At 51.8% G+C, this 23,626-nt stretch overlaps 1 protein-coding gene across 1 annotated transcript in view; it reads left to right on the top strand.

Annotated features, from left to right (window-relative positions):
- Positions 1-23,626, top strand: part of Efcab6 (EF-hand calcium binding domain 6) — a 94,450-nt gene that overhangs the window by 32,749 nt on the left and 38,075 nt on the right. Inside the window, exons 8-11 of the mRNA XM_023702548.1 lie at positions 2,445-2,541; positions 9,829-9,947; positions 17,905-18,099; positions 21,720-21,875. Of these exons, the coding sequence (XP_023558316.1) occupies positions 2,445-2,541; positions 9,829-9,947; positions 17,905-18,099; positions 21,720-21,875 (567 nt within the window). The remainder of the gene's footprint in view (positions 1-2,444; positions 2,542-9,828; positions 9,948-17,904; positions 18,100-21,719; positions 21,876-23,626) is intronic.

The following is a 23,626-nucleotide window of genomic DNA, read 5'->3' as shown; positions in this document are numbered from 1 at the left end:
TGCTTGCCAGGCAGACACTTATGCTGCTATCTCCCCTAAATTCAGACTCTTTTGAGTCCATTTTCTCTCGCCCATCTCCTTGGGTAATATTTTTATCATAACTTCTTTTTTTGGCATGGTACTGGGGATTGAACTCAGGGCCTTGCTCTTGCCAGGCAAGCGCTTATTCTACTGAGCTATCTCCCCAGCCCTTTTATCATATCAAAGAAGGGAAAAGAACATTTTCAGAATTTAAATTGGTTTTTGATGGGGCTATAATTAAAAGTTGTGATTGTCTTATTGAAGTATAATTTATAGGCCCTAAAATTTGCTTATTTAAAGTGATTTTTAGTAAATTTAAAGTGTACAATCATCACAGTCTAATTTTAGAACATTTCAATCATCTCAGATAAATCCTTTTATAAATCTTTATTCTTCTTAGTCCGTGCTTGCAGTTCACAGTGACTGCCTTCACTGCAGGGCCTGGGCGCGGACGCAGCACGCCTGACTACTTCCTTGCCAAAGCTTCTCTTCCCATTTCTTTTCCGAAAAGATCTGCCTATTTCCCATCATCCTTTATTTTGCTTTTTACTTTATTTATATTTTGAGTTTCTTATGGAAGAGAAATCATGCAAGACTTAAGCTCCGTGTCTCATTTATTTCACTGAACATCATGGTCGCAAGGTGCGCCTCTTCCCAGAGGACCCAAGTCACCTCCGCAGCAGAGCAGCGCTCCACGGTGTGGAAACACCACTTTCCTTCTCCTTTTATCTGTGGATGGGCGTGTGGGCGGCTCCCATGGTTCAGCTGCTAGGGATGGGCGTGGACCAGTGCAATAGAGTGAGGGCAGCTCTCTCAGGAAGATACCTCGGAAGGGCAGAGGTGGGTGGGCTGGAATTTCTAGCTTTTAGTTTCCGAGGAGTCTCCACACTCATTTCCTCAGTGGCTGCACTGGCTTTCGTTGCCCCAAGCAGTGCAGCAGGGCTCCTTGCCGTGCCCTCGCCTCGTGGGGCAGGACCCACACGTCCCGTGACTGTCATTCTTTGAGTTTTGATTTCCTCTCCTCTAGCTTCCTGTCACGTCCTCACAGAGGTGTGTTTTGCATTCTGTGCAGAGCTTTTGGTGATCAAAGGAGGGAAAGGAGGAGCAAAGGAGCCCAGTGGCCCTCGCGTGGGGCAGCGGTGTGCCCCAGGACTCTTGGGCAGCTTGGTGCCCCTCAGGCTCCTCACGTGGCCGCTGCCACCTCCTCACACACATCTCAGAGCAGCTCCCAGCCTCCTACCCGTGGCCCCTCCCCCTCAGTTTCTGAGGTTACCCCTTTCACCTGTGTTTCAGCGTATTTGTCCAACGCTTCCTGGTGAGGGGGCAGCTATATCTACTTTGCTGGGGTCGGGGAAGATGGATGACACATGTCCTCAGGGCTGTGTAACAGCTGTGGGACGGCCCCAGGGAGTCCTTTGGATTCAGGAAGAGTCTGAAGGTGATGGCCAGGGATACAGGTCCTGATACTGAAAATCCTTTTAAGTAAAAGCAACAGGCATGAGGCACAATCCCACCAGCCTTCCACCACCTTTTGCGGTGAGGTGGTGACAGGGGACAGGTGTGGCAGAGCCTGGACCCCTCTCCACCCTGGAAGTTCCGTGGTTCTGTGGAGTCCGGTAGGCAGTTGGAGTAATGGCGCAGAGGGGCAGGTGAGGGCAAGGGCTGCTGACACAGATGTGTGGGTACAGCCTCCAGGCCACAGCAGGGGATACCAGAAGGGGGGCAGGTAGGGAACACACGCACTGCAGCCCATGACTGAGGCAGGCCCTGGCCACATCCCTGCAGTGAAGGCGCCCCTCGCTGAGTATAGAGTTGCATCCCCCCATAATGTGCTTCAGCGGGAGGGGAGACCCAGGTCACCCCAGTTCCTCCAACGGGGTTTCACCATTCTTGTACCCAGGACTGAGAGAGCAAGTCCATCCCGCTGGGAGTGAGCATAGCAGACTGTTGGTTTTCCTTTAGTCCTACACACCTAACCTTGGAAAATGAGCCGGGGCCCGGAAATCCGTAAGCTGAGCTCTCTCGCTGTGCCTCAACTGTGTGGGCTTCATTCTCTCCCCAGCTTGCAACTTCAAGTCGAAAAGTGTGCATTTGTTTTATTTCTCGGACATTTAATGTTGTATCATGGTGTGTCCCCCCACCCCGAGAATAAATGAGCCCTGGTGGGGTTTATATGTTGCACACACAAAAAACTCGAATAGCATTTATCTGACAATAAACAGACTTGCAAAATTTCAGATGACTTCCCTACCGTGCAGCTAGGAAGCTAAGACTGTATTTTAAGAATTAAGTTAGACCAGATGTGAAAACACAGCCTTTAATGGTTTCTTTGAAACAAACAGGGGGTGGGGGGATCCCCTTGGGAGATTCGCGAGCCCATTAAATTTAAACGCAGTTATTTATTAATTTTTTTTTCTTTTAAGACCCAAACAGAAAGTTGCGGATTCAGAGTTGGCCTGTGAGCAGGCTCATCAGTATCTTGTCATCAAAGCGAAAAACAGATGGGCGGACTTGTCCAAGGTAGGAACATGATGATTTCCTTAAAAGGAAAGAAAATGTATGCCAGTGTTTGAAGCCCGCCGGGGAGAACAAGCTGTCTAAACGCCGCCGCGGAGACGAGATGGGAAAACGGCTTGGTCCGCCCGATCTGCTGACTCCTCGTGTCCTCAAAGGACGTTTACAAACTAAGGCCTCACGTTGCGGGTCAGCTGGTGCTCGGAGAGTTGTGTAGGGGTGGGGCTCCACAGAGAAAGGCCTGGTGATGTTGCAGGCCGGATGAGAATGACAAATTCGAATGAAGAAAGATGAGAAGCTGTCGTATGCAATTTGGCACAGTTATAAATATGCATTTTAAGGAGCCGATTCTGCCTCTGGTGCCAAAGTGATAGGACGGGGTGCAGTCACGCGGGTGTGGCTGAGGCCGGGGGCTGCAGGCCCGCGCTGGGACGCTCTGGCAGCCACCGCTACAGGACACACGGGGGCCCGGGGTCCATCTGGAAACCACAGATGCCGAGGCTCTATTTTGCAGCGCACGAGGACACAGCAGCGTTGCCCAGCAAGGGCTCTTACGCCTCTGTGCCGGAAGTGCTTGCGCCTTGCAAAGCGGCCTTGCTGTCTCGCCTGGTCGCTGTCTTGCCCTGCGCGGTTTCTCGGCCTGTGTCCAGTGCGTGGTTCTGTCCACGGCGTCCCCGTCAGAGCTGCTGTAACCCAGCTGGTCGCAGCTGAAGCTCTGCTCGGCTCACTGAGGCACCCAGTGGGTGAGGAGTGCTGGGCAGGGTCTGGGGTAGCAGCCTCAGTGCCCGCTGGCCTGCGACGAGTGCAGGTCCCGCTAGGAGGCAGCACTGTCTGTCCTTTCTGCCACCTTCTCTGTGACTTCTGTGAACAAGGAGCCCCTAGCCAGGTGCAGTGTGCGTGTCTGCAATCCTAGCACTCTGGGGGGTGGAGGCAGCAGGATCACAAGGTCAAGCCCAGCCTGGGCAACTTACTGAGACCCTGTCTCAAAATTTAAAAAATACAAAGGGTTGGAGGTATATAGCTCAGTGTGAAGGCTCTGGTTGCAAGCCCCCAGAGCAAGACAAACAACCCAATCCCCCAAAACCCTTTTTCCTGTACGAGCCAGCCCTTCTTCCCAGGTGGTGCTGCAACCTCTTCCCTTCCACTCCTCCTCTAACAAAGCCCAGCCTCTGCCTCATCCACTGCTGCCCCCTGTGGGCCCTGGGGACTCTGAGGACCACTGCCACCCACCCCAGCTGTGCTCCGCACATGTGCCAGGAACCCACTAGGACCAGTGGTCACTGAAGGCAGCCGGTGGAGGTGACAGTCACCAAGCAGCAGTGCGGATAGTGAGCAGTGGGGATCGGTGCTGTGTCCAAGCAGATGACATCAGCAGGCTGGTGCAGAGTGACAAGTGGCTGGGCCACTTTGTCTCCACCCTTAGTTCAGGGTTCCTGTTGCTTCGTGTCCTCACCAGCACTTGGTGTTGGCTGTGTTCTAGGTTTGGGTCAATTTCCTAGGTGTGTGGTAGTTTCCTGTTGTTAATTTGCATTTTCCTGGTGACCTGTGATTCAGGGCATATTTTCATATGTGTATTTACCTATTAAGGTCTTAACTCACTTTTTTTTAAACTCACTTTTAAATTATTTTTATTATTGTTGAGTTTTAAAAGTTCTTTATCAAATGCCTAAAAGATAACACAGGTCACCTAGATTTTTCTCCCCTATAATCTTTTAGGCATTTTATGATTTGTATTCTACACTTAAGTGTAAGGCCCACTTAGTTAATTTTTATGAAGTAAAAGTAAGGTCCATGTTTAAACTTTTTTTTTTTCTTTTTGGCATATGTGTGTCTACCTGTCCCAGCACCATTTTTTTTTCCTTTATGTGTTTGGTGCAGGATCTCACTGCACAGCTCAGACTTATAGTGATCCTCCTGTTTTTAGCCTCCCCAGTGCTGGGATTACAGGCGTGCGCCACCACACCAGGACTCGGTCTCTGGCTCAGTGCGGCGCAGCATGCGGTACCGGGGATTGAGCCCTGGGCCCTGCGCTTGCCAAAGGGTGTTCTATTCTGTTCCCCTGACGTGTTTTTCTGTTCCTTTGCCAACTCTGCTGTGGCAATTGCTGTGGCTTCACAGCACATCTGGAAGAAGAGTTGTGTTCCTCCTCCCGCGTTACTCTCCGACATCAGGGCTGTGTTGGCTCTCCTGGGCCTCTGTCCAAAGAAACTTTAGAATCCATCTGTCAGCACCCACAGAATAACGGGCCAGGATGTTAACTGGGATTGCACCTAACAGTCCACAGAGCAAGCTGGGAAGAACCGCTATCTTGATGATACCGAGCCTTCCTGTCTGTCAACGGGGAGCAGCTCTTCATTTTAGTTCCTTCTCTGATTTCTTTCATCAGAGTTTCGTGATCTTCCTTGCGTAGATCTTGTATATGTACTTAAGTATTTCATCTCGTGCATCGTAATGTTGGCATTGGAATGGCATTGTGTTTTAATCTCAACTTCTACTTCTTGGTTGCTGGTCTACAGGAATGCAACCGACTTCTGGACATTAATCTCCTATCCTGCAACCTTAGCACCATTGCTTTTTAGTTCCAGGAGGGGTCTTCATTTGTTTGTTTGTTTATATTTTTAATTCTGTGGTATTTTCTATGTAGACAATCATGTCTCCTGTGGGAAAAAAAAAATTCTTTCTTTCCACCCTGTGTGCTTTTAATTCCCTTGGTCGTCTCGTGGTGTTAGCTAACATTTCCCACACGATGTGGAAAGGCAGTGGTGAGCGGGGACATCCTAGTGTCACTCCCAATCTCAGTGGAGGGCTTCTAGGATCGCACCTCTACGTGTGGTGCTGGCTAGTGGCCTTTGCAGCTGTGTTTTATCAAGTTAGGGAGGTCCCCCTCTGCCCTCAGTCTAGTAAGAATTTCCATAAATGGGCTTTGGATTTTGTTAAATGCTTTTTCTTCAACTTTGATATCACTATGTGTTTTTTCTTTTTTCTTTCAGCTGACGTGATGGATTACTTTAATGAATTTTTTAAATATCAAACTGTCCTTGTGTGCCTGGGTGAAACCCTGCTTGGTCAGGGTGTGTGGCTCCTGTCGTATATTGTTGGGTTTGCTTTGCTGGTATTTTCCTGAGGATTGCACACATGTCATCATGAGGGACACCGCTCTGGCGCGTTCATAGTGTATGGGTCTTAGGGTGGTGCTGGCCTCATGGAGTGAGCTGGAATGTTCTTCCTGCTTCCATCCTCGTGGTTCCCTGGAGGTCGCTGCTCACAGCCTTCGCTCCAGTCGGTTGCGATTCTCTGCATTAACCCGTCTGCTCTCCTCAATTTTGGCAGAAGTGGCTGGGTCTGTGAAGTGACTTCCCTTTGGGGAAAAACTATTATCAGTCTTTCAATTTGTTCAGATTTTTACAAGTTTTTAGGACAGAGTGGTGGATTACAGTATTACAATATTTTTGTACATGTCAGATCTGCTACATCTTCTCAAAGGGACTTCGAAATCCTCTAGAAGTAATTCTTACATCTTAATATTTTTTTTAAAAAATGACTCTGTTCTTTTCCGACTGGAACCATGGAAGGTGCAGAGGAGAAGAAAAAGAAGGCTCCTGCTGTGCCAGAAACCCTTAAGGAAAAGCCAAGACATTTCATAGAGTTAAAGATAGAGCGCCTGAGAAAGAAGTTTGCCCAGAAGACGCTTTGCAAGGTGAGGAGGAAGTTCATCTAGGAAAAAGCCAGGCACTGTCATAAGGAGGACAGACAGATGTACAGAGCTGAGATCCAAATGGCTAGGATGGCGAGGAAAGCTGGCCACTTCTGCGTCCCTGCAGAGCCCAAACTGCATTTGTCACCCGGATCAGGGGTGTCAATGGTGTGAGCCCAAAGGTCTGCAAGGTGTTGCAGCTTCTTTGCCTTCTTTGGTACCATGAAGGTACCAAATCATCGACGGTACCTTCGTTAAGCTCAACAAGGCTTCAGGTAACATGCTAAGAACTGTGGAGCCCTCTATTACATGGGGTACCCAAACCTGAAGTCAGTGAACGAACTAATATACAAGCGTGGCTGTGGCAAAGGCAATAAGAAGCAAGTTGCCTTGACAGATAACTCATCGATGGCTCGGTCTCTTGGTGAATATGGCACCATCTGCATGGAGGAGCTGATTCATGAGATCTATACTGTTGGAAAACGCTTCAAAGAGGCAAATGACTTCCCGTGGCCGTTCAAGTTATCATCTCCACGAGGTGGAATGAAGGAAAAGACCACCCATTTTGTGGAGGGTGGAGATGCTGGAAATAGGGAGGACCAGATCAACAGGATGAACTTTGATCAACAGGATGATCCTTCTAACTTCCTATTAGAAGGATGATCTAAGGTATCTACTGTGTTGTTTTTATGAGTTAATAAAGTATCTGCTTCCAAATTGGAAAAATTAAATGACCGTACTGTGGACTATTTAAGGTATGTATGCGCAGCTCAAGTACATTTAAAGTGGCCAGCATGTGACTTCTATTCGGATGAAGGTGAGGAGTATCACCCGTGTCACAGACTCAGTCCATCAGCCCGCTTCTGGAGGAGACGGCACAGGAGGTGTTTTTGGATTTGTGCAAGACAGACCCGTGTCACCACTCAGCCATATCAACATAGCACTTGGTGCTCTCAGACTTAACTTTTCCATGGTAGAGAATCTAAAATAGTAGCTTATTGTGTTTCATTAGCATATTATTGATTATTAATGAGATCAGGCATCTTTTACTTGTTTATTCATTAGTCAGGTTTTCTTTGTTGCCTAGTGCTTACTTGAGACTCTTTGCAGCATTCGGGGACAGCTGTCTTTTTCTTATTGGCCAGTAGGAATTTTTGTTGTGGCCTGGATACTTCATTTCTTACAGCGCCAGGGATCCAGCCCAGGTCCTCTGAAGTGCTGGGTCATACAGCCCCACCACCGAACTCAGCCGGCCCTGACTACCGCTCTTTGGTTAGTGATATTGATGCGAGTATCTCCTCCCAGTTTGATTTCTGGTTCTGCCTCTTTCACTTGGAGTCTTGTGATAAATATAAGCTTTGCTTTTTAGTGCGGTCAAAGTCAACAGCCTTTCTCTGGAAGACATCCTGTCTTACCTTGGGGATGTGAAGTTGTCTCGGAATCTTTCTTAGGATTTCACAGTCTCCTCCGCCCTGTTCAGGTCTTGAGAACTGGGCTGCATGTGTATGTGCTGGGATGGCAAGGCCGGCTCATCTCTTCCCTGGAGGGCCCCTGGCAGCCTCGCCTTTCACGGTAGACTCCCTCCTCCCCTCTCCCTTGCTACTGTGCTCCAGTCTGCCCGCTGTGGACCGTTCTCTGCCAATGCACCCTGCCCTGGAGCCCGCTGATATGGACTGAAGCCTCTACAGACTAAATAAACCTTCTCTCCTTTAACTCTGGGTGTTGGGCATTTTGTCTCAGCAGTGAGAAAAGTAAGTAAGACACCGCCTGAACAATGCAGTGGGTTTGGTCCCCTGGCTGTGAGAGGTGAAACAGGGGACACCAGATGTCTCCAGACACCCCCTTCTGTCTCGCTGCTCAGGCTGTGTCCTGGGGCATCTGTACCTCATCTTTGTAGTTGTTATAACATTGATTTATCGTAATTAGCTGTTAGGGCTGGGGAGCTAGCTCAGCGGCGTAAGCACCTGTCTGGCAAGCACAAGGTGCTGACTTCGATACCCCATAGTGCCTGCCTTGCCAGCCCCACCCTGGGCATGCTATGCCAGTCACTGAAACTGGGCGTGATGGCTCACACCTGTAATCCCAGCACTGGGGAGGCTGAGACAGGAGGATCACTATGAGTCCAAGCTGCAAGTGAGACCCTGTATCAAAAAGTAGAATAAAATAAATAAAATTTTTAAAAAAGTAATTAGCTGGTAGGCATTCCCTCCATCTCGTTTATCAGAGGGTTTTGACTGTTTTCCAAATTACATCCAAAAAAAAAAAAAAAAAAACCAAAAAACCCCTCACTGAGCAAGGTTAAGACTTTTCTAGATAGAGTTCTTACAAATCATGTTTAGATTTATTCTTAGGACCGTCTTAAATGTTATCCTTAAATCTTTCTTTTCCTGTGACTTTTATAAAAAGTGATCAGTTCTGCCTGTTCACATAGAATCCAGCTTTTCTTGCTAGATTTGCCTCTTCCAGAGCTTGTTTGCAGCTGCTTGTGCTTCTGTGAGCACAGTGCCGCCCCCGGAGCAAGGGCAGCTGCTTCTTCCTGCCCTGCCGTCACACCTTGGCTCTGTCTTACCTCAGAGAGCTGGCCGAGCCTGCAGCACAGCGCTGACTCGGGGGGTGGACAGAGGGGTGCCCTTATGTCCTTCTTCATCTGGGGAGGGAATGTTTTGTTCTCTCACAAATGGGCTTAAGGTTTGAAGAGGGCCTCATGCCCATTCTGTCTATTCCACTATGTTGCCACCGGGACATTACCTGGCTGTCAGGTGGGAACCTTAGCTGGGCACCATGGTGTTGGGTGCTCCTCCAGTCTGTGGTCCTCCTAAATCCCTACCAAGTCCCCAGGTTCTGCTGCACCTCTGGGGGACACTGACATGGCACCACATCCTCCTGTCACACCAGCTGGCATCTGGTGTCCCCCATTTCACCTCTTGCAGCTGGAGGACCAAACCCACTGCGTTGTTCAGGTGGCGTCTTAGTTCCTTTTCTCATTACTGAGACAAAATATCTGACACCCAGAGTTAAAAGAGGAAAGGTTTACTGAGCTCACAGTCTGTAGAGGTTTCAGTCCATAGTCAGCGGGCTCCAGGGCAGGATGGGTTGGCAGAGAATGGTCCACGGCAGGCAGACTGGAGCAAAGCACGCCTCCTACTGCCCTTCATACTGTTCGCAGACCACCTGCCTTGGGGCGGGCGTCACACTCACACCCTTAATTCTAGTACTGGACCATGAATCAATCATAAACTGTAGGTTGAGCAACCTCTGAAAATCCTGCCCCTGTGACTTCGTGAAGGACATTCAGATGCAAACCATAATGGGCAGGCACTCCCAACCTCATTTCTGAGGGTCTGGTTCACCTTTGTTTCCACTAGTGAGTAGACACAGGTTGTTGGTGGGGGCAGAATTCCAGGTTGTGCCCCAGAGACGGCACCTTTGCCCAGCGATGACCCCCTTCCTGCTGAGCCCATCGTCCTCCCTTCAGGGTCCATGAGGACATCTGGAACTTAGGTTAAAGGAGGGAGGAAGAGAAATCGCTTTGATCACTTCAGATGTTGACTAGTGAATACATTTTATATGCTACTAAATGCCATCTTTTGACATTGTAGAATTTCATAGAAACCGACTCCAAGGGCAATGGCATTCTTCGACGACGGGATATAAAGAACGCTCTGTATGGCTTTGACATCCCCCTCACACCAAGAGAATTTGAGAAGCTTTGGCAAAGGTAAGCGCAGTCTTCGGGGGAGTCTGGGTCTGTTCTGATGGCCTTGGGGTGACTGTTGTGGCAAAGGCCATGCAGAGCTTTCACCCCTTTCCTGGGAGGGCCTGGGAGCTGGGGAGGGCCTCCTTGGGTTGGAGTCAATCCAGGTCCTGAGTCCTAAGTGGGTCCTGGGTGCCGGTTCCTCCCTCCTCAGCAGCAGCAGCTGTGGTGGGCAGAGAGCAGAGAGCTGTGGTGAGCCCTTCCCAGCAATACCGGACTTGAGAGTTTCGTGTATCCCTGAGCGCAGGAGCGCAGGCCCACGCACACCCAGAGCTCAGGAGCGCAAGCCCATTTTAGAGGAATAAGTCACTCTCCAAAGGCTCCTCTAACGCTGCTGGCTCAACACACAGATGAGCACTGGGTAAAGGACAAGGAGGTTTCCCTGTCCCCTGCAGATGGAAATCAACTTGCATGACTGTTTTATAGATAAGTAATTTGTTGGAAGAAAATAAGCATAGTTTTGGCAACTTGGAGTAGTTTCCCGAGGGCCTCTTAGACTGCAAATAGCATCTAACGTAGGTGCCATTTTTCAGAATGTGCTTTAGGATTGCTGCGTTTGAATCAGGTCCCCTCGCGCCTTTCACTGGGTAGATGTCTGAGGTCTTAGGCACCAGACCCATCTCCACTCGCCTCCTCTTTCGTCACCTCCTCGCTGCCCCCTCGGCTCCCGCAGGATGGCGTCAGCCCTGGTGTCCACTCGGGAGCGAGCTCACAGCACCGCGCCTGTTGCCTTCCAGCTTTTCATCTGTTCAGAGCAGCCAGGTTTAGACTTAGGTGGGTTGTTTTGAATCTAATTTAGAAAAACCACTTGAAGTTCTCATAAAATCCTTTTTTTTTTTTTTTTTTTTTTTTTTTTTTTTTTTAAAGATCAGTTCCAACACAGGGCCAGTTTAGACTCCCTGTCCCTTTCACCCTCTGCAAATTAGCTAGGTTGTTGCAACTGAGTCAGCAGTGACCTGCGTGCAGCAGGCAGAGGCCCAGCTCTCCTGTGTGGAGGTTGCAGAGCTGGTCCCTGAGCTCAGGGGACAGTCAGAGCACAGGGAGCTGTCGCATAGATTCCCAGAGCAGAGTGCTGCCCGCAGCCGCCACAGCATGGCCCCAGGCAGGTGGTAGAAGTGAACAGCAAGGGTGCCTGGGTCCTGGAGGCCCGGCAGGGTCACGGCGCAGGGGATGTTCACCTAGCGTCTTGGGGACCGGGATGCAGATGGAGGGCCTCGTGAGCAGGCAGCTGCCCAGCCTACGGCCAGTAGGTCGTTCCATCAGCGGTGGTCTGGGATTCTCAGGGCAGAATGGAGGCTCAGGCGGCCCCTCACAGAGATGGTGTCGGCTGCTGCTATCAGCCAGACATGGAGAACCGCGAACTCCAGTGTGGCCAGGATGGAAGCGAATCAGGAGGCTGCTGGGCCCAGGTCGGGCCAGGACCCGGGGGTAATGAGGACCCCAGCAGGCACCAGCCTCCTTGGGGAGTCTCACGTCCCATTTGGGCCCCTGCAGAGTGTGGACGTGCGCCCCATGCCCCTTCCTGAAATTCCGGTGGAGTCGCACCCTCCCAGCAGGGCCACCCTTGGCGCTGCCCTGAACAGGCATCTCCTCGCGCGCGAATGAACAGGCATGAAATGCCCGGGTTTTCACTCTGAGGAAAGCGGCTCGTGGTCAGACGCTCCCACCCTTGGTTGCTGGACCTTCCGCCGGGGACCCGAGTGGGTACGATGACAGCGGGGCAGCCGGCGCCTCAGCCTGCCGCCCGGCCCCTCCCGGCTGTGTGGCCCCCTGGTGCGCCCCTTCTCGGCCCCGAGCTCCGTGGCTGCACAGCGGAGCCCCTCCTCCTGTGCCCTCGGGCTGCTCAGGACCGCCGGGGCCATGCGTGTGGCAGGCGCCGCTGTCTCCTCCCCTGTTCCTCCAGCGCGTGTGCTCGGTGGGGAGCGGGGAGGCCAACAGGAGTGAATGGCACCGGCGCCTCTCCTTATACCCTGCCTGGTCTTAAGAAGAGAAATGCTCAGCGATGAAGCGCAGAGCCAGGCAGCGACTGCCGAAGGCCTCGGGATGAGTGGCGGCTAAGCGGGACTTTTGAACTAAGTTGTCAAATTTTTTTTTGCATGTGACAAAATCAATTTGCTAAATGGAGAGATATAAGAGCGCGGACGAATCCCATAGGCTGGAGAAAGCCATTGAGGGGCTGTAGGCAAGGGCAGTTCTTGGTGCAAAGTTCCGGTTCCCTGCCCTCACTGGGGAGCCCCTCAGGCCTCTGCCAAAGCTGCCTCTTCCGGCCAGCACCACGCACCTCCCTGCCCGGCTGTGACCTTTCTGGGTGTCCCTTAGCAGTGTGCGGGCAGTCTGCAGAATTGCAGCACTTAGTATTGGGATTTTTATTCTATTTGAGGAACTAAAGAAAGATAGTTCATGTTAAGTCTACATTTCACTCATTAAAGCAAATTTGTATTGTTAGGGTTTATCTCCTAATTTTTTATTGTGCTAAAATACAGTTGGAATTTGCCACCATAACCATTCCTAGGCATGCAGTTCAGTGGGATTGAATATGTTCATAATGCCATACAACCACCCCCACAGGCTTCTCTGTGCATCTTGTAAGGCTAAAATGGCTTTTTGGTTTTTGTTTAGTTTTTGTGGTACTGGGGGAGGAACCCAAGGTCTTTGAACTGAACTACGTGCCCAGCTTGTTTTAGTTTTCATTTTGAGATGAGGTCTCATTAAATTGCTAAGTTCCCTAGGCTGGGCTCAAACATGTAATTCTCCTGCCTCAGCCTCCCAGAGTCCCGGGATAAAGGGCCCTTTTAAACTGAGTAGTTGGAGTGGTGGAACGGCTGGGGCAGCCGGCCAGGGGCCCTAACACAGCCTCCAGTGGGTGGGTGGGCATATCGTACCCACTGCACCATTCGAGAGCAGCCAACCCGTCACCTTTTGAGTCCCACAGAGAAGAGCAGAGACCACAGAGGCCCATGTGGTCAGCGTGGAAGGGACCAGCGTGGAAACCGTCTCCATTCTGCCGTCTATGCTAACCTGAGGGGATAGCTGGGAGAAGCGGTCTGAGTGTGTGTCCAGAAGGAAAAAGAGACAGAGATCGGCACACATCACGGTCTCTGTGTGTTACCCCCAGGAAGAGAGAGGACGGCTCTGCGAGGCCAGGGGGAAGCCCCAAGTGTGTTCCTCCCCGTGCGGCAGAGAACAAAGAGCAGGAAACGTCACGCAGTGTGAGACCCCGGGCTGGAAGTCAGGAACCAGGAGCCCGCAGCTTGTGTGTGGCCCATGGGGCGGCAGAGGGGAGACCGTCCCCAGCAGGCCTCCCGGGCAGCAGGGCGTCTGAGAGATCGGAACGCGCTCCCCAGGGCACTGTGAATATGCACTCGCTCAAGACACAGCCCAGAACAACACGAAGGAGAAGACAATAAACATCCACCATGCACTCAGCAGAGACCACCAACAGCGAGGTCTCGATGGCATTTTTCTTTTGCCCAGAGTGGAAATGCCATCCTCTGTCTCAGTGTCCTCCCCCACATCCTCCTCCTGGCTTGTTCCCCTCACATCTGTGTGTGTGTGTGTGTGTGTGTGTGTGTGTGTGTGTGTGTGCAGTTAGAGGCCGCCGGCTGACGGCTTCCATTCCCAAAGCAGGGCATGCTGGGAGCTGCGCCTGCAGGACAGGTTGTCAAGGTACCGGCAGCTCCTCCAGTTGCCCTAACAACGGGGAAGAGCCAGCATCCTCCCCAGGGTAGTGTGTGGGGATCCCCAAACCCAATCCTGAGTAGCAGGACCCAGGAGAGTCAGGAGCACCCAGGCTGGTGACACCGTTGTTCATCTGGGGGTCTGAGCAGGCCCATGTCGTGAGTGCGAACAGGAAGACCCACCACTGGGCAGGCAGAAGCACGGGAAGATGATGTTCTGTTCATATGAAAATGGGAACGTTTAAAAAAAAATGGCAAAAATACAGACAAGAAAAAAACTGTTGACATCCATTATTCACTCCACACTTATTAAGCACCTGTGAAGTGCGTGGTTTTAGAGCTCTGGATTAATCTGGAGGGTCTAGTTTATGCTGTAGAAGTAAATTAATAAATTAACCCCCAAATCTCAGCGGTTCAGCACATCAATATTTTATGACTTATTCTGCTGCAGACCTAGTGGCTTTTATGGATGGTTCCCTTCCAAGTAGTGTCTGGGGGGCCTGGCTGGCTTCCAGGGGTGGTTCTATCATCTTAGTGGGGGATGCCATGCCAAGGGTGGGGACTCCAGAGCTGCAGGGTCACAGCAGCTTACAGGGGTGTGCCCACAGCCCAGCTCCAGGACTGGCTGAGGTCCCCGCCAGCAGGTCGCAGAGCCCAGCTCACAGTGGGTGGGAGGAACAAGGGAGTCCTATTCCCTGCACCAGACCAGGGTCTGTGACCCTGCGCTGTCAGGCACAAGCCCCTGCTGGGCTAGGAAGAGACCGCCGCAGAAAAGTTGCCATGTGGGGTCATTCTCTCTCATTCCTTCAGCCAGGAAGGAGTAATTTTTTGAAACTAAGTGCCGACTCAGTGTTAGGCTCCTGGGTCCCAGGATGCAGGGTGACATGGCCCTCAGCAGGATCCAAAAGAAACTTTCCAGGAACATGACAGAGTGAGTGTGTTCTAGAAGCAGACCAAAGAGAACCCCCTGTGGGCAGCAGCAAGGTGGGCAAGGTCGGCAGAGGGGCCAGGTGTGGCCAGCCAGCCAGGCCGCCACCCAGAAGCAGGCGGGTGCACAGGCCTGGTGAACGTGCCTGCCTTGCTGTGGTTGGTGTGCTGTATCCACATTTCTATAAAATCAGTGTCTCACAGTTCAGGCGTGGAAACAGGAGAAGAGGCCATTGCTGGGCAGCAGCTTATGTCTGTGAGGTCACTGCTTGGGCTCAGCCCAGGCTGGAGAGAACCTATTCGGTATCCATCTGATAAACCTCTGGACAGGGCCAGCCCTGAGGCAGGAAAGGCTGGGAGAAGTCGAGTGAGTGGGGACTTTAGCTTCGGAAGGAAGCTTGGATGTGACTCAGCCGCAGCGGTTGAGCCTCAGCGTGCTAAGTGTGCAGGACTTGCCCTTGGGGACGTTGGCCTTTGGGACATGTTGGCCTGGTGGGCTCTGGCTGAGCTGGGGGAACTCTGCAAAGAGTCAAAGCTTCTGCAGCGCTGGTGGGCATCCTCAGAAGAAGTGGACTCCCCAGTCACTGCGTGGCTCTCTGAGGCCGGACCTCCATGTGCTGGGAGAACAGAGGAGAGACATGGGACCCTGCAGCTCATGGGCATGGAGCAGACAGTGCCAGCCTTCAGTGACTTCTTCAGGGCTTTCTGGCTATGCCCAGTGGGTCAGGCCACCGCAGGCGTCTGGTCAGTGCTCATTCTGAAGTTCACGTCAGAGCCACCAGAATAACCTCCAGGATGGTCCCCGGCTGCACAAGGCACATCCTCCTCCTCCTGCACGGTGTGGCCTGGCTCATCAGTGTGCCTCACCCCACACCCCAGTCCTGCCCTCACCTCTGGCATCACTGACATTCAAAACTACTTCCAAAACACGTGTAAGAAGCAAGTGCCTGAACTGAACAGAAAAGACCCAGGCTTCCTGAGCGGAGCAGAACAATATGAACACATCCAGCTTGCGTATGCCATGGAACCGCTGTATGTACGATAAAAGGCCAGAGTGATCTGATTATGTCATAAATTAATGAGCACCGCCGTACACACATGCGAGGTTTTATGGGGCCTGTGCCTATGCGCACAATTTCCCTGGCACATCTGTTGCTGAGCCATTTTAAAATTCAACCTTTATAGGCAAGTTGATTCTTTTTTAATGTTACACAAAGGATTATGTAATGAAGGGTGAGGTTATGTAAGCTGAATTAACTCTCTTATTATTCACATTCATAACAATATTTTAGTTGCAATTTGTGCAATCTGGTCTTGTGCTCCTTTGCGATGAGAGGAGAATGTTTATGATCTTTATTAATGAAGTAATTAAGAAGTGCCTTTTCATTCAGTTCAAGTGTCGTGATTTACGGCCGGTTGTTGGGACTCTCTGGAGCAGCCCGCAGCAGGAGGGCCACCCAGCGCGGAAGCCGTCACTCTGCCTGGCCGTTGGCGAGCAGTGGCTCCGTGCCTCCTGCCCCGGCCTCGGTCTCCAGCTGCACCCACCCACCCCTCCACCGAGGGACTTGAGGGCCAGCACCCAGCAAGGCTCCTTGCCCCCAGGAGGAGGGTGGGTCTGGCAGAGGTACCGGGAGTTGTCCAGCCCCTCTGTCCAGAACCGTCCTGGCAGGGTGGGGACGCTCTGGAAGCTTGGTCAGCAGGTGTCCCGGCCAGAGTTGTGTTGCCGCCTCCCTCAGGTGGCACCAGGCTGGATCCAGTCCTTGTGCAGTTAGAGACAGATGCACAGCCCTGGTGTCACCCCACAGCTCAGGAGAGGGTTGCCTGCCCCTCTTGGTTTCAGCAGTAGGGACAGCCCCTGTCCTTGGTGGTACTGCCTAGGAGTCACTGGCCTTTGTGGCCAAGGAGAGGCCTCCGGAAGCCGTGAGCTTCTCCCAGCCTTTCCTGCCTCAGGGCTGGCCCTGTCCAGAGGTTTATCAGATGGATACCGAATAGGTTCTCTCCAGCCTGGGCTGAGCCCAAGCAGTGACCTCACAGACATAAGCTGCTGCCCAGCAATGGCCTCTTCTCCTGTTTCCACGCCTGAACTGTGAGACACTGATTTTATAGAAATGTGGATACAGCACACCAACCACAGCAAGGCAGGCACGTTCACCAGGCCTGTGCACCCGCCTGCTTCTGGGTGGCGGCCTGGCTGGCTGGCCCCCGTTGTGGGTGTGTGGCTTTGCTTTGCTTTCCTGTTGTTTGGTTGGTTTTTGAGACAGGGTCTGGCTACATAGCTCTAGCTGCTGACCTGGAATGCAGGCTTCCACCTCCCCTGTGCATGTGAGCGAGAGAGCTCATGGGAAGGGCCCAGCCTCTGACCTCTTCTTCCTCCTGTGAGGACAGCGGACGGTCTGCAGACTTTAGGCAGCTAGGCTCAGCCGGTGGGACCCATGGCATCCTTGTGCAAGCTCAGCCTCGCGAGATCATTTCAGGGAGTCTTTCAGCAAGTCTAGTTCCTTGCACCTCCGAGTTTATATGGGGGGAAAAATCACATCTGCAAATGCCATTTTTATCGATTAGATGAGGACCCAGATCTTTCTATAAAAATACATGCAATTTTCCTTTAAAGAAAATTGGCAATTTGCCTAACCGTTTTTATTGAAGTAATTCTATTCTATTTGAATAACGTTGGGAGATAAAAACCCTCCATTATGTCTTTTTTAATGAATTATAATTCAGAAAAATCTTGATAATAGAAAATGACATAAAAGGCACTGAACGCACTTCTTATCTTGTTTCCCTTCTCGTCTCTCTTGTTGGGTGTGTGTAATTGCCATCGCTTCAGGGAGAAAATGGGGCTTGTACCACCCTCGAATCAAGTGGCATTCATTTATTCGTAGTCTTCAGATGGAATATGCTTTTTTGGAGGATTTTCTTCTAAGTCTTAGCATAGCTCCTTTTACATATCAGTGCTCAACACAATAAAAACTGTTGAATGTGCGGAAGGCTTGGTTTCATTTTCTGTGGTCACAGCTGTGTCCCCACCAGTGGGACAAGTGCTTGGTTTTGGTTGTGTTCTTCCAGGATGGATCTTACACACAAAAAAAATGGTTCTGCTGATTCAGAGCAGTAGGTTGCAAACCAGGTGCGTGCGGGGCACCGGGGGACCCTGGCAAGTGCGGGTTCCAACAGGACTGGGCCAGGCCGGCCCTCTGCCCTTCTGGTCGCTCACGGTGAGGACGCGATACCCGAGCTCTTCCCAGGCCATGCAGCCCTAAGTGCCTGCGGACCTCCATGGCTGCTGATGCCGGCGTTGTTCTTTGTTCTTGTTTCAGCTACGACACCGAGGGACGAGGGCACATTACTTACCAAGAGTTTTTAGAGAAACTGGGTATTAACTACTCCCCAGCGGTCCACCGGCCCTATGCAGAAGATTACTTCAATTTCCTGGGCCACTTCACGAAGCCCCAGCAGATGCAAGAGGAGATCCAGGAGCTGCAGCAGAGCACAGAGCGGGCCAGGCCGGCTAGGTGGGTCCAGGCGTCCGAGGCGCTCCCTTGCGCTTCTCCTGCAGCAGTGCTGCCCACAGTGCTCCCACCCCACGGGGGCCGGCACAGCTACGGTGGAAGTGCTCTGCTCCCTTGCTACCGCACAGACTAGAAACCTAGATGCCCAAATGCTGTAGAGGAGTCAAAAAGCTGTGCCCTGTTCCGCCTCACCCACTCCCAACCCCATGTTCTTTCACATTTTAGGTCACCCTGGAAAACTAACCCTGGGGTCCTGCACCATGCCTCGTGCCTCCCTTGGCCCGCCAGAACATGAGGTCTCTAGAATGTCACTTTTCCAAGTGCTGGACACCTTGTAGGCCCCCTGTGAATACTGCTAGATGGATGGATGGACGGATGGATTGATGGATCGATGGATGGACAGATGGATGGATGGATGGATGGATGGATGGATGGATGGATGGATGGATGGACCAATGGATGTATGGACAGATGGATGGATGGATGGATGAATGGGCCAATTGATGGATGGATGGATGGACAGATGGATGGGCAAATGGACAGATAGCCTTTAACTCACCACTTCTGCGGGGAGGGCTCCTTCCCATTGAATGAGCTCAGAAGAGCTTGGCAGGTGCAAGGTGGGCCTCACCGTGTGTCTTTAGCAACAACGACAAAAGGGACACCTTTCCATCCCCATCTAGTGCACTGGTGTGGTGACATGTGACCCAGAAGACAGTGTGAAAGTACACACCTATTGCGATTTCTGTGAGACTCCCTGGAAGAGTCCATGCTGACAGACTGGCCAGCCAGGCGGGGTGGAGCGTGACTGGTACCATGCTGGGTGCATGCGCATCCACAGCCATAAAACGGCAAGATTTACTGGACAGTTTTCTCCAGTAAATCATCAGTCTGAACCCCCACGCTGCCTGCTCCTGTCTCCTTAGGTGGGGCTCTGCTGTAAGTGCATCTTGCTCTTGCCTGTGCCTGCCTCTGCCACCTCCCATGGCAGGACTCAGTGCTCTGTCCCCACCCAAGTGAATGACTGAATGAATGAATGAGCCACTGCTGAGGGGTCCCCAAAGATGGCCAAAGACACAGCACTACAACATTGAGAGGAAGCCAGCAGGGGGAAGAGCGGCTGGAACCCAGCCGGGCTTGTATCTAAATGACCAAGCCGTGGAGCGCAAAGCCAGAGAACTGAGCTTGTGAAATTTAAGGTAAAATAAATTCAGGATCGGTGGAAATCAAATCTGCCATGAAGCCAACGAGAAAGCGCAACACCTCTGTGCCAGCCGGGGTGGCCCTCCGTCCCCACTCGACTTCTTGCTTCTGGTGAGTAATGAGGCTCCAGTGAAAAGCTGCACCCCTGGCTACCACACGTCACCTTCTCTTCCTGTCCTGCCAGGCACAAGGGGCTTAGCCGAGACCATACAACATGTGAAGACCCATTTCAAGGCCTGGGCCCAGCTCCCTGACTCCCACTGGCCCTGTCCTCCTCCACCACCATGGTCTTGCTGCCCTTAGGACCATGTCAAATGCATGGCCAACTTGGGAGATCTTGGAAATATCAGACTCTAGAATTCATTCAGTGTCTTTGCCCCTGGGACTATGCCAGTGTTGTGGTCACGGAACCTCCAGATGAGCCACAGACCCTGGGTCCATGGACTCTGCCATTTCCTCCTCTTCACTGAAATTCTGATGTGACTGGTAGCCAGTGGTCCCACTGAGTTACAGGGACCCAATTTTATGCCTGTCTTTTGAATCTAAGAGAATTGATTTCACTCACAGTGCCCCTTGCAATACATTTTCAAGATGCAGAAGATCCTGCCTGGGCTGGGCAGGTGGCAGCCCAAGGGGTTGCGTGCCTTCTGTAGGTTCACTGTGTAGCCCGGACCCAGGGCTGAGGCCCAGCGAGCTCCGCTCCTCCGTACGGGCCAGTAGTTTCTGGCAGCCCACTGTGACCGTGATCCCAGCCTGCATTTACTCTGTGCACATATTTACCCTGAAAGGGGATCATTGCTGCCTCGGAGCTGGGCCAAGAAATGCTGACTGCCTCAATTTTCTAAAAATATGTATCTCCAAAAATGCTTTGAGTTTCTTTCTCCTTTCACTGGCTTTCACTTGGAGGGATTACGCTGGACAGAATGGTTGTGACGATGCCCGTGTAGCATGGGGCAGATTTCAGCATGCACCTGGGTGGGGACCTGGAAGCTCCTGCTGTCCGTTCATATTCCTGTACCTGATGTGGCTTCACTGAGTGGAACTCTCTCATGTCACATGAGCCGGTTCCAAATCAGAGGCCAGCAAGGGAACGCTGGACGCCGTCCCGCAGCGCCACTGTAATGGCTCTGTCTGCCCATGCTGAGGATTCCCACTCTGCCTCACCTCTCCACAGTTCTGGCTCTCCTGTTTCTGCAGACTATTTTGTCCAGGTGTGGTTGAGGGACTGTCTGTACCCACAAATACCTGCCGGAGGTGACAGATGGCTTCCACCAGGGACACAGGGCTCAGAATTGGCAGCACATCTTGTCCTGGAGGGCCAGCGGGAGTCTCCGTGGCCTCTGAACCCATCAGGCAAGCGCTGTCCTAAGTTGGTAAAAGAGCCTTCCAGAGACCTGAGGTGGAGAACTTAGACCTGTCCCCACCGCACCCTGGGATGAAGCTCCTCACGCCTGTGGATGTCCATGCTTGCCTAGTCCGCCAGCAATAATGTTGGCAAAGTCCAGGAAGAAGTTCCCACACCGAAGAACTGAATCAGAGAGCCCTGTGGAGATGGACTGTGCACAAAATGGACCTGGAGCTGGGCACTGAGCACGGTGTTGTGTGGACGCTTCATTGTATCCTCAGCTGCCCTGTCCCTTGCTGAGAAGGTCCACGTGGGAACGTGCTGGAGGGTACAGCCCAGCTCCCTTTCCCAGCCCACACTCACAGATGCCGGCTATGTTTAACAAGTGCTTGACCAGAATGTGACACATCCCTGGACACTCCTGTCCCCAATGCTGATGAGACCCTGGGCCTGCCCTTATTCTTCCATTCTTGTCATGGGGCCCAGCTCCAGCTGCTGCCAGGACCCCAAGAAAACCCTTCCCAGAGGGGACTGTGCCTCCCAGGCTGAGTTGTGGGAGCACCAGGCCAACAAGGCCCACTTGTCCCCTGGCTGAGGACAGCAGTCCCCACCCCTCTGAATGTCCACTGTTCCTGACTGTTCATCTCACCCATCAACCCAGCATACAGGCACCTGGGTCTTCCCTGTGTCATGGCCCTGGGCCCTACTGGAAGGTGAAGTCCCTGGGGACACCCGCATGTGTCCTGGTTGTGCCTGGAGCTGCAGGTAGCATGTAATGGGCACTCAGCAAGCATTTGTGGAGAGTGAAGGTGTCTTTCACACGCCTGTAACATCCCTGTATTTTGAAGTCCTTGATTCTAATTTTAAAAGTACCAATTCTAGTAACAAGACAAGCCTGCATCTTCTCTAATGTGGTTTTGCTGATGATAATAACAAAATGATAATGGAAGAGACTTGGCATTTTTCCAAGATACCTTTTAATGGAAATGTCCCATGGGGTTTTCCAGACTCATGCATAGGGGTGCGATCGAGCTGCCACGCTGCTTGTAGGTGTCTGAAGTGTGGTCTCTTGCAGGGATCAGCTGGTGGAGCACTTCCAAGACATCAGCAAAGCACTCGGCACGCTGGATACGTCGCAGTCCGGCTCCGTGTCCCTCTCCAAGATGCAGCAAGTGTTGCAGGAGTGCAGCTGTCCCCTGAAGGAGGAGGAGCTCACCGATCTTCTGAACAGGTCTCTGGGTCTGGCTCTATGCTTGTTTCTCATGGGGCATGGTGTGTTCTCCTTGAATCGCCTTTGCAGTTATGATCGTCACTCCTGCTCCTTCAGGCTGGGCTGCACCACAGTGGGCTCGAGCCAGCTGAAAGCAACAAGGAAAGCTATTTGACAAAGGCACGATTTTTCCTCATGGGTCTTAGCAGAGTCCCATTTTGCCATTCGTTTTTATTTTCTCCATGTTTTCCATGCATATTAGAAGTTTTACTTTATGAGTTGGTTGAGAAACAGCGACCCCTCTGCCCTTCAACAGCCTTTGCTTCCCAGCCTGAGCCAACCACTTCCCGTGCATTCAGCTGATAGGTTTTGCTGTGTCCCCATTTCTAAGGGATAGCGTTCTAGCTACTTCCTGGCTTGCTACTCGCAGGCAGGGCCTGCAGACTTCCTACCTGAAGATGTGAAACCCACAGACAGCTGTCCACATGGCTAGCCAGGCTGCAGCCCCATTCTCGGGTCCGTGTTCAGGACCCCATGAGCAGGGCACGCCAGTCACTTCCTCCGCCACAGCACTGCCCTGGGCTGAGCTTCTTTGCCCTGTTCACTTAGTTTCCTGTGTACCTCCTGTCGCATGTTCAAGCCCCAGCTCACCCCTGGTGTGCATCTCTACCCGGTGTGTTCAGACACCTCCCCCAAGCCGCCAGCTTCATCTTACCAAGATGCCCCGTTCACACACCTCAGGCCCCGAAGTTGTCTTCAGTTATTTCATGAATGATTTCTCCTTTGTTCTCTCTGAAACTCCCATTATTGGACACTGGACCGGCTCGCCTGTTCCCTTTTGTGGTTTGAAATCTCCCTCGTTTCCATTTCTTTTTTCTTCGCTTCCCTCCTCCTGGGCCATTCCTTCCATTCCAGCTGCCAGTCTTTTTTTCTCTCTCACGGTGTTGCTTCTGCTCTCCTTCCATCATCAAACTGCCGGGGCTTGTCCTCGCTCGCCAAATGTCCCCTGTCTCCTAGCAGCCTGTTCTTGTTTCGTGCATGTGCCACCTTGTTTCTCTGAATTTATTTTTTATTTTATTTTATTTTATTTTATTTATTTTTTGTTCCTCGAATGCCTTCAGGGCACTTTTGGCCAGCGGGAGAGGTGTGAGGTTCGAACTCCAGCAACCTGAGGCTGACAGCTTTGTGGAAGCAGCCACTTAAAGGCCTGAGCTAGGGCCAGGCCCCCCGTTTCTCTGAATTTAACAGTGGACTTTGTTCTTTGTATAAGAAGTCTCTCCTCACTGTCACTTTTAAGGCAACCTCTCACATTGGACACTTTGCTCAAAAATATGCATGCATGAAGAGAGGGCCCCTGACAAGCAGATTCGAAGTTCTGCACCGATGGGAATGACTTGCCAGCTTCGGATTGTACTGCAGGGTGACCTGGGCATCACTTCCGGGGGGACCCCACTGCCAACCTTTCTTTGATCAGATTCACCAGAGAATAAAGTTGCCAGATAAAATACATAACGTCCAGTTAAGCTAAACTCAAGATTAATAGTGATTCATAGTGTAAGTGCATGCCACACAGTCTGTGGGCTAGCGTTGTGCTTAAAATGTGCTGCTGAGGTGGGATTCTGTCACTGAGTACCATCCTGTATTGTGGTTGAGAGGACTCTGGGAGGTTTGTGGAACTCCCTGTCTGTGCAGGAGCAAAAAGCCCAACTCACCGGTCCTGTGGTCCTGTGCAGCTTACCTCTGCAGGCTGACCTCAGCCAACGTGGAGCTCT

Source organism: Octodon degus, unplaced genomic scaffold (assembly GCF_000260255.1).
Source record: "Octodon degus isolate 3935 unplaced genomic scaffold, OctDeg1.0 scaffold00153, whole genome shotgun sequence".
NCBI lineage: Eukaryota > Metazoa > Chordata > Mammalia > Rodentia > Octodontidae > Octodon > Octodon degus.
Note: the sequence above shows the minus strand (reverse complement) of the source record. Positions and strands in the feature narration are given on the sequence as shown.